Source organism: Melanerpes formicivorus, unplaced genomic scaffold, assembly GCF_026170545.1.
Source record: "Melanerpes formicivorus ecotype bairdi unplaced genomic scaffold, bMelFor1.0.p_v2 SCAF_7, whole genome shotgun sequence".
Classification (NCBI taxonomy): Eukaryota; Metazoa; Chordata; class Aves; order Piciformes; family Picidae; genus Melanerpes; species Melanerpes formicivorus.
The window spans coordinates 5,529,226-5,543,609 of NW_027142359.1; the positions used below are offsets into that span (position 1 = coordinate 5,529,226).

The window sequence follows — 14,384 nt, forward strand, 5'->3', positions numbered from 1 at the left end:
CTGGAAGGCAGGAGAACTCGAGAGCCTTCCAATTGCCTGCACATGCTGTGTGGCTCTGAACAAGCCCTCTGAGCTCAGTGTGTGTCTGTGGGCTCAGCTGAACGCTGGGGTCAATATGGGATCTGCTGGAAATCAGGAGCTCCATCAGAGCACGGCTGTGCTGGACTGAGTGAATGGCTGGATTCTGAACTGTTTCAAAGAATGCCGCTGCTTTCAGTGCAATGCGACACCAGAGGAGCTTCTGGGAGCAACAACCTGACATCAGACCCATTCCAGCAAACAAAACAGGGCCAGGTCTGCCCTCTGGCCCCACCAACCAGTAGCATGGCACAGCCCAGAGCTAAGTGCTCTTCCTCTCCAACTGAGGATGGCCTCCTCTTGTGCACAGCGCATACTGGAAACAGTCTCGGACTCATCACACTCCCCAGGCTGTGCTAGGACGTTGTCTAGACACAGGTTAGTTGGCACAAAACCAGGCCACACTAACCATTTTACATGGTACAGATGAGCACTTGGTGGTACCTGGAGCTGCACCCAAGTCCCAGTTAGACTGAAGCTGTCTTTCCTTCTTCATGGCTGATACAAACTTCAGACATGCAATGTCCCCAGAATTTCCACTCTCAGTTTGAGACCTCAGGGGCTCTGAAATTCAGCCACCTCAGAGGGCACAATCTCTACACATAGAGGAACATGATCTGAAGACCACAAAATGACAGCAAAACGCAATGCTTTCTGAAAGTGAGATCTTGAAATGCACCTCAGCCTTTTTTTCAGTTTGCACCAATCAGCTGAAGAGAAATGCAAACAACAGTGTGATAGGCCACAAACTCAAATGATCATAGCAGATCTGCAGCTCGTGCTGCAAGATCAAGGAAAACCTGTGGGACTCCTCTCTCTGCATTCCTCCTGCCTCTTGCAGAATCGGCACCGGCAAGAGGGCAGGAGACATCAGACCCAGCCCTGGGTCACTGCGTGGGACTCTGCTAACTCCTTAGCCAAGTGACTGTTTCTCTTAGTCTCCATGAGGCACAGGGCTGGTTTTGTCCAGCAATTTCCATCACTTTGGGTATTATGGCAGAACAACTCTTCAGTAACTGATGCAACATTGTTAAGTTGTGACTCACAGACAGTTTGAGGTCAGCCACAAGTATCTCACCTCCAGCCTATGGGAAATCTCAGCTAACTTTGTTATTGCAGGCTCCTTGTAAACAAACTCTTGCTCATCCAGGTCTCCAAACTTAGTTCCGTAAAACCCAACTCGGAAGTAGGTACCAAACATCCTCTTTCCATCCTAGGTTTGGAGAAACAAGAGGTCATTTCAGTGTGGAGATATGTGTACCCCCAAGCATGGTTGCAGGCAGGCTCCTCAATGTATGCAAAATAAAAAAAAAAGAAATTAAAATACAGGGGGGAAAACAGAAGAAAAGAAAAAAAGAAAGGAAGAAAGAAGGGAAAGAAAAAAACCACACCTGGAACCCAGCATGAATGCATTTAGCAGCAAGCACCACAATGAAATTATAAACTCACACAAAATTATATGGGATCAATTGCGACCATTAGCCCAACCCTGCAATGGCTTTTCCCACCCCAGGAGGAGTCTGGGAGTGTTGGATGTCTCTGAGGAACAGTCAAAGGTAAGTCCCTTTGTTTGGGTAATTATTTCAGGCTCTCCAGACCCTGTGCAGACACCCTTTAGCTTGCTCCATGGCCTGTAGACACCAGGCATGGTAAGGTCTGGTTGCTGGCAGGGATGACATTGCACACAGACGCCCCTGAAAATTACCCACACCAGAGCTCCCATAATCCACTCTTGAGTGGTTGCAGGATTGGGCCAAAGTCAGTGTCCAGTTCACACTCACACACACACACAAGCACTTTTTAAAGAGCATGTCAACTGGAAGATGTTATGTTCTCTTCTAGCAGCTAATGTCTAGTACAGAGGGCCAAAGTCACTCCTGGTGAAAGCAGATGCAAGCCACTCTATCATGTACCTGCTTCCATTTCAGCCAGTGGTGAATTTGGCCCAGAAACGCAACAAAAGTAGAGAAACGAGAAAGATTTTTTGTTGAATAAGTAACAGCAGCAACAATAACAGAGAGAGAAGGGGGGGGAAAAGTGCTTTAAAAAATGAAATGGCACCTTGGATTTTGTTAAAACAACTCACACTGCATGCACAAACCAGTAATGCCTCTCAGCAAGAAACTCTGAATGTTCACCTTTACTCTCCTGAGAAAGTGTGATGCAGTTTAGAACACTCAATGTCTCTGAACCTGGGCTCATGTTCGGTTTCAAACAGCACTTACAGATGTCCTGCCTGCTCTGCACTTCTCTTTTTTTTTGGTAATTTTAGGATTTTGCTATGGCAAAACTGATCTCTTGCTGTGCTGGTGAACATGATCTATGGAAGGCAAAGAGGATAAATAAGCCAAACTGAAAAAAAAACCCAACCAAAAAAACCCCAGGCAAACTTCAGAGGCTGAAAAAGGCACTGTCAAGCATTATCCTGGATAGGAGGAACCTCTGGGATGTCATGCCAGAGCTGCCCAGGTGTGGCTTGGCTCCTCTCACTTAAGGCATGGTGCTGTCTTTTTTGTGGGGTGAGGGCTGCTGCTCACCCCAAGCACCTTCAGGACGTCAAAGCTCACTGATGCCCAGCTCTGAAGTGAAAGTGAATTCTGAAATGACCATAGCCAGCAGCAGCCTTGCTTAACAGACACAGGCCACATCTTGTCTTTGCTACAAGACATAGACAGCTCTGCTCTGGCAGGAGTGTAGACACATGTCCAATTTTAGAACAAGGAGCTGCACCAAGAGTTGCCTATATGCTTCATGTAGTGTGGGCAGCAACTTGGACCTGTGCTTCATCCATCTCTTCTCCAGAGAGGATTTTTATCCAGCTCCACCTGCCAGCATAGACTACAAGGATTCATCACAGCCATCCTCAGAAACACCTCTTAGGGCACACCCTCCAGCTCTAAAGTTATTACTGTTTTATTATGGGGACCATCTGGCAACATCTGGGAGTTTCTCCTCTCCTTCTCCAATGCCCATCCCACTAGGAATGAGCAGCCTACTGAACCCTTGATTTATTCACCTCTACCTTTTCAAAACTACCACCATTGTTGACAATGTTACCCATGCTAAAGTCCTGCAATGTTCAGCATTTCCCAATTCACAGAATCCCCACATGGAAAAGGTTAGAAGGAAGCTCCAGAGATCATCCAGTCCAACCCTCCTGCTAAAGCAGGGTCAACCACAACAGGTTGCCCAGGATCACAATGTCAGGTGAGTTTGGAATCTCTCCAGAAAAGTAGACTCCGCAACCTCTCTGGGCAGCCTGATCTAGTGCCTGTCACCCTCTATTTTTTTTTCTTCCTGTGCTATTTTCTTCAATGCAGCCTCAGTGTTACAGGCAGAAGACTGTGACTCCAGGACTCCTTTCACAAACTTCTTCCCAAGGTAGCATCATGTCTGGCCAAGGGAAACTGCCATACAAAACAGCTCCCCAAATGTTACATGGGGCCTGGGCTTACTCCACATGGAAGTTGGTGGGATCCTGTCCCAACCCATGGGCACAAGGCAGGTGCCAGCATGTGCTTTTGCTTTTTCCTACCTACTTGGAGAGTGCCTTTCAGGGTTTGAAGCATTTGCAGGACCTGGTTTCTGGAAGTGTTTAAAAGACATCTGGATGAGGTGCTTAGGGTCTAACGGTTGTGTACAGAGAGGTGTTAGGTTATGATTAGACTCAATGATCTTAAGGTCTTTTCCAACCAGGTGATTCTATGATTCTGTGGTCATGAAGGCCAGCTGCACTGGTTTTTCCTCGTAAACCCAGTTGCTGAAACTCAGTTATCATAAGGATGCCAAGGAGAAGAGCCAGCAGTGAGGAACACTGGTTGGCCCTTAATGTGAGAGAAGTATCTCCCTGCAAAACCCTGGACCCAACAGCCATGAAACTTATGTGACTCATGTTGATGGATCTCTACCTGGAAGCAAGGGGATGGAAACAAACTCCTTGGGGAGAGCAAACACCTACTGGTGTACCTCACATAGATATTCAGTAGCTGCCAGTCCCCTGGCATTAGAAGAGCTCAGTTTCATGCCTGGCATGAAGAATATGGGATGGTTTTGCTCTAGGATCTTTGGCATTCAGCCAATTACAAAAGTCTATCTAATCACAAACATGAAGACAACAAATAACTTAAAAATACTCCATGGTCTTGTTTCTAAAAAGAGCTAAAAATGCAGATATAAGGGAGGAATTATTAAAAGCATTTTATCTCCTATTATTTTATGAAAAATAATAGGTCTTTGGGAGGAGAAGAGAATGAAGGTGAACACTGAATAGCCATTACAGAACTGGCAGAGCAGATCACAGCCACCATGATTATGAAGGTTCATGATTTGTTATTATGCATGGTAAACACCTTTCAACATTGCTGGGAATAAAGTTTCAGGGTTATCTCTTGCACGCACACAAAAAGCTTTGCCAACAAGATATGAAGAAGCCAGATGCAGGAGTGGTCATCTGCTTTCTTCACCAAGGCCAACACAGCAGCAGCTGCCTGAAGGCAGAGCCAGCCCGAGGGATGCAGGAATAAAAGCTACTCCTCTACACATACTGCACAGAATGCAAAATCCAGCTATTTTTACCCATGGGCACTGTTATTTTCTTGCTCAATTTTAACCCGAGGTCCTCTGCAGTGTTGCCAACTATTACAAGTTTGATATTTTTTTTTCAAGTATCAACTCCTAGAGTCCTGCTATTTGATGGCAACTTTATCCTGTGTACTTTAAAAAATGTTTTCGAATCCTCATGGCAAAGCATGAAAAGATTTTTGCCTAACAACTTTCCTAATGGAAAGTCAACAAAAAAGAAATTAATTCAACATTTATTCAATGAACAAACACACAAGCAGGAAAAAAAAAAACACACCACCTGGTATGGTCAAACAGATCTCAGAAACGTTTTGGTGCCAGACTTGGGACACATCAGCTCTTGTAGTTGGCAATACTACTTTCTTTGTGACCTGAAGGGGGGGTCCTGATGTTGGCATAGCTCTTTGGTAAAGTGGAATTGGGGTTTCCACAGTGTAAAACAAAACAAAAATAAAGGGGAGGGGGGAAGGGGAAAAAAAAAAAGAGAAAGGGGAAAAAAACAAAATTCCACAAGTAGGAACTTACCACAACAGACAATAGTAAGAGTGGGGAGGAGGGTCAGCAACCAGGGGCGATAGAGGAGAAAACAGAAAGTATTTAATTAGGGAAATTCCACAAAAACAAACAAGCAGCAAATTGGCAGCAAATAAACTTTAAAATTAAAAAAGGGTGAGCATCAATTAAAGTATTTAGAACCAGGGGAAAAAAAGGGCAAAACATGCAACAATCTGAAAGCTACAAAGCACAAAGGTCAGAAAAAGTGTGGCAATGAAGGAGCACAATGACAGAGGAGAACTGAAACCATGGGTGTCTTTTACCATGCAGTAAAACATGACTGGGTGATGTTAGAATCATAACCAATGACAGGATTTTCTTCAGGGGTCGATTTAGGGGCAGACTAATAAAAATAGATGCTCACAGGCCTTCAGATGTGTTGGCTATTGAACAGGTATCATTTGCACATTGACAAGGTGTACTCTAGATTGCTGTTGCCGCCTCATCTGCAGGGACTTCTCTTAAGAGCAAATTATTTAGAGGGCCAGCCCTTAAGTGTCAGGGGTTACTTTTAAGCTACTGAATTTCATTTCTTGCTAGATGGAAGTAAAACTGACATTCAGATATCATCAGCCCAAATTCTTTGTGTCAAGCTATGGAGAAGAGCTTTGTTCTTGGTCCCAGTTTGGGAAGTGTGGGCTGAAATGCTCTCATGTGGTGGAAACCTGGAGTGAAACGGTCCATACTGAGTTGCCTAGTTCACAGAGAAGCAGAGATTAACCAGACAGCTGGAGTCTAAGCAAATAATGTAACAACTTCACAAAACATTTAAAGTGTCTTCTGAGGCTTCTTGATTCTCATGTACCCACTGTGTCACCTGAACTAGGGCCTGAGTTACCCAACTCTCTGTGCTGTGTCCAGTTTTAATCATGGAGGCTGTTGTAGGAACGTGAGCAGACAACCTCTACAAAACTGAAAGCAGCAAAAATAGCTCCAGTTAACACAACTGAGCTATTTCACCGCCATCTGAACAGCAAGGTCACTACTAATCCATTGCTCTTAAATGGACAGGATGAAGCAGCCTGGTCTCTGAGATACGGTCTGCATGTGCAGCAAGCCAGGGTTGCAGTTCAGCACCTCTGAGCATTATTGCTTAAATCGACCCCTGTGGGTGGGGTGAAAACATGGTATGGAGAGATGATGATATTCTGTGTCAATGCTGATGAAGAGAAATATAAACGAATTATCAAAACAAACTAGTGATGGTACAGTGGCTCATTCACCAAAGAACCTCATTAGTGGAACACATCAGCATCCATGCACTACCTACAGCTTCTTATGAAGACTTTCCTACTACAACCACAGTGGGTTTTATTGGTATTTCTTTGGTTAATGAATTGTTTTAACAGCAGACAGCAACAGAAATACCCACAGCTAGCACATGTGGGCAAGCGTTGGCGTGAGTCATCTGAAAATTCTATTAGTGTTCTTTACTAACTAAAATGGAGTTACCTACCTCCCAGCCAGTACTCTGTGTAACAAAAACCAAACAAAAAAAAAAGTTTCAAAGGCCAAAACATGACCATCAGTGTAAGGTATCATCAACTAGAAATGGTTTCAATGATTACAAGTCATCATGCATTCAAAACGGCCTTCTCTAGCCCTGAAGGACACTCAATGATTGTCCTCCACTGGTTCATTTAATACCAGAACAGAGTAAAACCACCAGACCCTCAGCTGGCTCCTAGGAAATCAATGCAGGTTCATTTAATACCAGAACAGAGTAAAACCACCAGACCCTCAGTTGGATCCTAGGAAATCAATGCACTAATCAACATCTACTGAGAGGCTGATGGCAGCATAAGGGTAACTACACCCACACACAAACAATGTACCCATGACCACATTGGGGTGGGAGGCTTGGAGCGGCACTGGCATGTACTGGAGGAGGGTCTGCTGAGTCCTTGCCTGTCCTGACAGCAAGGCATGAACCCAACAGACCTCTCCTGAAAGGTGCTTCTTGAGAGCCGCCAAGCACTCTCATCTCCTGCTTAGCTGAGGTCTGTTGATCTTTGTAAAGGCTGAAAGCTTCTGATGTCTCATCAAATACTCAGCACCCAAGCTGATGGGTTTTGCACCATCTAAGTTTAGAAAGGTTCCTTCAATAACTTATCCACCATGCAGACAAACTAAACCCCACCATTTCTGAACATTACCTACCAGGCTAAAGGCAAGATACTGTGTGTTTTTTCCCAGCATGCACAGTTTAAAATAACATCTGAAAGGATAAACTGACAGATGACTGGAAATTTTAACCCTTGGATACTTCTGAACTTACAGTGAAACTTGGAATGTGCTCTCAAGTTTCTCATGTTAAATGTTCAGAGAGAAACTCTTGTTAGTGACCACTTGACAATTCTTGTGTAACCTGATTTAAATGTTTTTTTCTTTAATGGGAACTTTTTGTTTGCACTCAGCATTTGAAGCTCCTTCACAATTCACACTGCAGCTGAAAATTCAAATCATTACCTGGTGAACAATCTTGCTGAATGCTTCTTGGAGTTTACCATGAATAGTAGATAGCTTCTTGGCATCTCTATTAGCTTCATGAATAGGAATAAGGACTTTGTAAACCTCATTAACGGCTTCATACATGCCAGCCTACAAAAATAAGGTCCATCAGATTGCTCCATCAATTCAACAGCAAGAGTTAAGAGATACTGCCAGCATTTCCATTACAGAACTGCAAAATAAAGAGGTGGCTTAGATACCACTCTGAAGTAATCAGCATTTTTTCTTACACATGGATGGAATAAAATCTTCAGCTACCCTTGAAATCAAGAGCCTACTGCATTATACATTGCTACCAGTAAATAAGATTATCAACAGAATTAAAGCTTGCATATTTTGGATGATAAATGCACAAGGGCACAATGAGCTAACTAGGATCCTAACCAAATCTATGGGAATTAAATCTGGGAGCTTAAGTGCACAGTACAGCTCGTTCTAGTTAAGTGTATCTTCAACCTGAGTGACTTCCAGATCCCCTTTTGGGACTTCATGAGGTGGGGTTTGTGAAGTTTCCTTTGGATGGAGGGGATCTAATCCATTGTAGGCAGAGACACTGCACTGCATGCTTTAGCCAGCCCTCAGGTGTTCTTGGTCTTTGCCCTGGAGTTAGTGCTGCTAGTAGTACTCTGAATGATACTTCCTATTGTGTTGTGGGAAATAATTCCCTTGCTTTCCTGGGTTTCTGACAGGCACACTCCTAGCAGCTCACGAACACTGCTCACACAAAGCTTTCAGCCCACTTTTTATGATGATGATGAGGAGAAACATTTCTTCCTTCCTTGACTATTGTGAATTCCCAGATTTACAAGGCTAAAATGAAAGACACTAGAAACACACATAGGCATCTTGATCCCAACTCCCACTCTTTGCCCACTTTACTCCAGAGGGAGAACTGTGCTGTCTTGGACAACTAAAACTCCAAACACTCTATGCAAATTAAGTGGTTACAGTAGAATTATGCAGTCCCACAGAGAAAACATTTTCATTCATACTGCCCAGCAGCATAAGATTGATGAAGAAGATAAAGAAAGAAATTATGTCTTCTACCATGGAGAAAGATGCTGCAGCCTGTTCCAGCAGTCCCACCAGACCAGCCTCTGTGAAATACTTTCCAGAACAGATACCTTCTTCATCTGGTGATACAACATCATCAGAAACTGCTGACTCTTCCAAAACATTGGAAGATATGTTCTAAGGAGATATAAGATAGATAAAATATTTTTACTCAATTTAAACAACATTCAACACTTTGAATAGTTTGAAAGCAAGCTAATCTTCAACCAAATCCTATTTTTTTTTCGAAAGGCAGCTTTCATGTGCCTTTTATTTAATCTCCTTCTGAACTCAGCATGGTACTTCAGCACATGGTTAAGCTAACTGGCCTGGACAACCTATACATTCAAAACTAAGCATGTGCTGGTTTGCTCTGCTCAGTAATGCCCTGCTTGATGTTACCAGTCACAGGAACCACTTTCATCAACTGCACCCAGTACATACTGATGGGATCTAAGAGGTTGAAACCCCATGACTTACATGGAGAAATAAAAGAAACTGGATTAATTCATCTACAGATGTAAAGACTTATGGGAACCAGGACAGTTTTCAAGCATTATCAGAATTTGCTGTAGTGCAGTCTCCCAAAAAACTGAGTTAGTGCAGTGTGAGCACACAGGAACAGTAGCACCTGCCACATGGAGATACTCTGCACCTCAGCAGCAGATGACAATACCCACGAGACATTACAGAGGATAATTCCCACCTGAAATGTAACACACCCTACAGGGAGGTATTTTCGGTCTTCCAGCATGCTTAGGTATTCAGCCACCAAGGCAGCAGAGTGGACCAGGCATTGGGCTGACTCAGCATGGTTGCTCCTCTCGGAGTGCTTTCCAGCCATGTTCTGCAGCCACGTCAGGCGCAGGTCAGGCGAGTTCTGATAGCCCTTTGCAATCCTGATTGAAAAGAAAATCTCTGTGATCAGTATTTAAGTTACTTCTGCTTAAATAACAATGACTTTCAGTGCTGGGATATCTAGAAATGCATGAGGTAAGAATCCATACGGAAGGAAAGTTACCCTAAATTACTTTATAGATCTCTGAATCAGACAAGCAACTTGATGGCAGAATGCTTTAATGCTGAAGCTCTTCACCAAAGCTCCTATTTCATCTGGAGTCTGGTAGTTAGCCAAAGGTGTGGGACAATCAGAGCAGACCTGCCTGGCTGCTTATCACAAAACCTCTGCTGCCTTCCAAGAAGCCTTCAGGACCATTTGTGCAGACAACACCATGCAGTTTCATAGCTGGGATCTTAACCTGGCTCTGGAATATCTTTTGCATATGGAGACCATGACATGTACCATCACCAAAAAGGCTTTTTTGCAAGCAGGTCCTGAAAGATCCTTAAGTTTTCCCTGATGCAAGCAGGTAGAATTCTTTGCTCAGATAGAGGATAAGATTGTCAGAGACTGCTGGAGAATGGAAACTATTTGTATCCAAGTTAAGCTACATGAATGCCAAACGGAAACTATTAACACCACATTCAAACACAACAGACAGGTAAATATTGATCCATGAGTACTGAGTGCAGAAACTGCTCCATAAAACAAGCTTGAATCTGTAACACCTGATTCCAAAAACAACCAGCAAGTAGTTGTGTGGTTTTCAGGTGAAATGTGAGGATTAAGTTTTAAAAAAAGTAATTGCTAATAAAAGAAAAAGTAATCAAAGCTCACAGCCACACAATACCATGTTCTCAATCCCGTGGGTACTAAGCTGTGTTCAAACATTACATGAAGCACTGACATCTACTGTCCCTACAGTGCAATGGTCAGAGACTCTACCTGTACATCAGGTCAATCAGCATCTCTGGATCTTCCTGGTGCTCCTTCATTTTGACTGTGTCAGAGAGGATCATATGGAGGTTGAACACAAGATCCTGGACCTGTAAAGAATGTGCTGCTGTAATGAACTGGAAATGGGAATTGAGCTAGACATTGCTACGTTAGGACCACAGCTGCTCTGGACCTTCGTGTGTTTGCATTTTGTTGTCAGAATTAAACAATTGGGGTTTATGTACTCAGGTCGTTAAAAACGTTCAGCACCAAAACAACAGTACCTCCTTCAGGGAATGCATGCAAATTCCAGCTCTGGATGGAGGTTTAAGCACAGCCTGTAAATGAACTACACATTACTTCTCTTGGGGTGTTCTTTTACCTGATCAGGAAACGTTGTCTCCCTAAGTTCCAGATCCTCTTCAGCATATGTCAGTATGGTCTTCAGGGAACGTCGCAAAAATTCTTCATTGAAGTTCTGGGACGTCCCCACCAGGGATGACAGAGACATGGTCACCTGCATTTTCACTCTGGCAAAGTTCTGCAACACAGATATTGTTAAGGTATTCCTGCAAGCTGAATATACTGCAATGGACTGCTGCAATATCAGTTCTCTGGTCTTTGTTCCCACCTCCTGACAAACACCCGATACAAACCTCTCCAGTTTTGTGAGAAGGGCTGTCTCAGAGCAAACCCCTGGTGCTGCTGAATTTCATAATCTGATAACAGCATTATTTAGTTCCAAGGGAAGGTTCTCTTGCAGAAGTTTTATTTTTCCTCTCCTTCTGCACGCTCTCCTCTCACATACCCTTAGAAGGAGGATGCTGAACTCCCTTTTGTGCTACAGCCTTCATTCCAGACAGTTCCTTTAGCTTTGATCAATCCTAAAAACTAGAGTCTCTTTTTACTCACTGCAATCAGTGTACTGCTAACAGTCCCAGGGCCCAGAACCAGTGGGTCCCTCCAATTCTGATACTCATTGTGGGGTACTGTAACCAAAGCAGCAGAAACAAAGATGCCTGGAGGAGCACACTGTGATCCATAGCTACACATATGCCTGCAAAATGCCAGCTGGAATACTTGAGGCTGGGAATTGACTTGACAACTTCAAGTGCATGTGGGTGAGTTGAGCTAGGACAAAACTAGAGGCAAGATCTGCACAAACCCAAAATCCCAGCATTGCTAACTCACCTCTGATAGCACAGCCTTTTCAGAAAGGACACATGCACTAGCTGTGCCACAGTATGGGCTGTGTGGTTGTTTCTGCTCTCACCTAGAACTGTGTGAAAGCAATGCAGAGGGGTGACCTTCCAAACATCCCCTCAAGTGCAAGGTGTCCACTCTGAAGAGTGTGCAAACCTTCCAAACTGACAGGTTTGGAAACTGCAGTGGGTGCTTCTTTTCCCTTGGCACATCATGCTCATTTTGATGGTAACATCTCCAACAGCTTCTCTCCCACAGCAAGCTCCATCCAGCAGCTCCCAACCAGTGTGCATGTGATAAACTTAGGAAGTGCAGCAGGATACTCACGTTGCCAATCTCAAAGTTCTGCCTCATCAGAAGGTAGAGAGAGGCACTCGCGTGAGACCGTATTGTGCTGATACTGCTGCTGCAGTGTCTCAGGAGCCTCAGGCACAGATCTGCACACTGCTCAGTCTCTTCTTCAAACAGCAGCTCGGGGAACTGGAAAAGCAGCACATGAGAAAACCAGTGCTTGGAAAGACAAGAACAAGCACTCAGACAAAAGGCCAGGGCAGTCCTCAGCAATGAGCACACACTGGCATTGAAGAAAGTCAAATCCCCTCTGTTTTGAGGGGAATGATGCTAGTTTGTGTCACTTCACTTTTAACAGTAAGGCAAAGCCCTCACTGGCAGCACTGGAAGGCAACTTATTTTACCTACGTCTATAACTTGCTGCAACATCTACACCTTAGACAAATTTACATCAGTTCCAAAAATTCAGGCTTAAAGCTTTGAGTCTTTCTCAGTACACCTAGAGAAGCTGGGAGGTTGTTTAAATTACAGACCCAGCAAAACAAATTCATTGTAAGTGAAATTTATACAGCTTAAATTCATCTTGTGCTTTGTGTTTCCTACTGCTTAGGTGCTTCTGCCTGCTTATCACCAGCCAGCAGGAACCCACATCACACCTGTGGGCTGTGTGAACTGTAGCTTTGCATGCAGCCCTCAAACTCCAAATGTGTAAATACAGGCACTGATCATGAAAACCAGGCAGGTTTTATCAACCCCTAGACCACATTTCCTGAAAATTGAAGAATTTAGTAGATGCCCCAACCCTGGAACTATTCCAGGTCATCTTGAAAGTTTAGCAGATGCCCCATCTCTGGAACCATTCCAGGTCAGGCTGGATGGGGCTCTGAGAAACCTGATCTAGATGAAGATGTCCCTGCTCATAGCAGAGGGATTTGCCTACATGACCTTTAAAAGTCCCTTCCAACCCAAACCATTCTATGATTCTGTGACTCTATGAAAACCAATATTGCACAAAATAATAAATGCTTGGTGAAGTGGCCCCAGTGCAAAGAAAGAAGAGAGTCCCACCCTCCCATCAGTGCTGCTCAGGATATATTATAGCATCTGCAGAGAATTCACCTTTGAAACCAAAGCCCTCTGTGTAGCGAAGCAGTGTTGGAGATAAAGTGCACTTTGGTTGCAGGCCATGCTGTGCAGAAGCACCTTCAGCACCCCACCGAGGATACTCTCTTTGGACTCCGTCACTGAAACGGTCTGCAGGCAAAAGGAAACCAAGAGTTGCATAAGCAAAACTTAACCTCCTCTGTGTGCGTGTTTGTGTGAGAAAGAGAAAGAAAGCGGGAGCAATTCTGCTGAAAGGCCCTTTGCAAGAACAAATTACCCACTTATGGGTGTCATTTCGGTTGACATTCGGCTGACAGCCACCTGAACATGAGTCCGCAGTGTGCTCAGACAGCCCAAAAGACCAAGAGCATCTTGGTCTGGATCAGCAATAGCATGGCCAGCAGGATCAGGGAAGTGATTGTGCCCTGTATTCAACACTTTTGAGGCCACACCTCAAATACTGGGATTGGATTTGGACCCCTCACTACAAGCAGAGGTTGGGCTCTTCTCCCAGGCAGCCAGCACCAGAACAAGAGGACACAGTCTCAAGCTGCACCAGGGGAGGTTTAGGCTGGAGGTTAGGAGGAAGGTCTACACAGAGAGAGTGATTGCCCATTGGAATGGGCTGCCCGAGGAGGTGGTGGAGTCACCATCACTGGAGGTGTTCAGGAGGAGACTTGATAGGGTGCTTGGTGCCATGGTTTAGTTGATTAGGTGGTGTTGGATGATAGGTTGGACATGATGATCTTGAAGGTCTCTTCCAACCTGGTCTGGTCTGGTCTGGTCTGGTCTGGTCTGGTCTATTCTATTCTATTCTATTCTATTCTATTCTATTCTATTCTATTCTATTCTATTCTAAAGATGGTCTTGGAGGTCTCTTCCAACCTGGTAGATTCTGTGTGTAAGTCTGTGTGTGTAATTCAAGAAGGACATTAAGGTGCTGGAGTACATCCAGAGAAGGGCAACAAAGCTGAGGAAGGATCTGGAGAACAAATCTTATGAGGAGCAGCTGAGGGAGGTAAGCTTGTTTAGCCTGGAGACCTTCTGGTTCTCTCAACTCCCTGAAAAGAGGTTGCAGCCAGGTAGGTGGCCAGTCTCTTCTCCCTAGTAACAAGTGATAGGACAAGAGGAAATGGCCTCAGGTTGCACCAGGGGATGTTTAGGTTGGACATTAAGGAAAAATGATTTCCTGAAGGAGGTCAGGCATTGGAACAGAATGCCAAGATAGCTG

The 14,384-nt window shown here is 44.3% G+C and overlaps 1 protein-coding gene across 15 annotated transcripts in view; it reads right to left on the reverse strand.

Moving 5' to 3' along the window:
• DOCK7 (dedicator of cytokinesis 7) overlaps positions 1-14,384 on the reverse strand; it is a 123,515-nt gene that overhangs the window by 11,353 nt on the left and 97,778 nt on the right. For 9 of the 15 annotated variants that reach the window (XM_068140770.1, XM_068140766.1, XM_068140776.1 and 6 more), the window contains 9 exons: positions 13,169-13,303; positions 12,086-12,238; positions 10,938-11,096; positions 10,565-10,665; positions 9,485-9,677; positions 8,773-8,916; positions 7,684-7,815; positions 6,671-6,685; positions 1,157-1,282 (listed from right to left, as the gene is read on the reverse strand). In XM_068140770.1, the coding sequence (XP_067996871.1) occupies positions 1,157-1,282; positions 6,671-6,685; positions 7,684-7,815; positions 8,773-8,916; positions 9,485-9,677; positions 10,565-10,665; positions 10,938-11,096; positions 12,086-12,238; positions 13,169-13,303 (1,158 nt within the window). Of the gene's footprint in view, positions 1-1,156; positions 1,292-6,670; positions 6,686-7,683; positions 7,816-8,772; positions 8,917-9,484; positions 9,678-10,564; positions 10,666-10,937; positions 11,097-12,085; positions 12,239-13,168; positions 13,304-14,384 lie in introns of all 15 variants that reach the window. The other 6 variants (XM_068140772.1, XM_068140777.1, XM_068140780.1 and 3 more) reach the window with 2 other exon arrangements.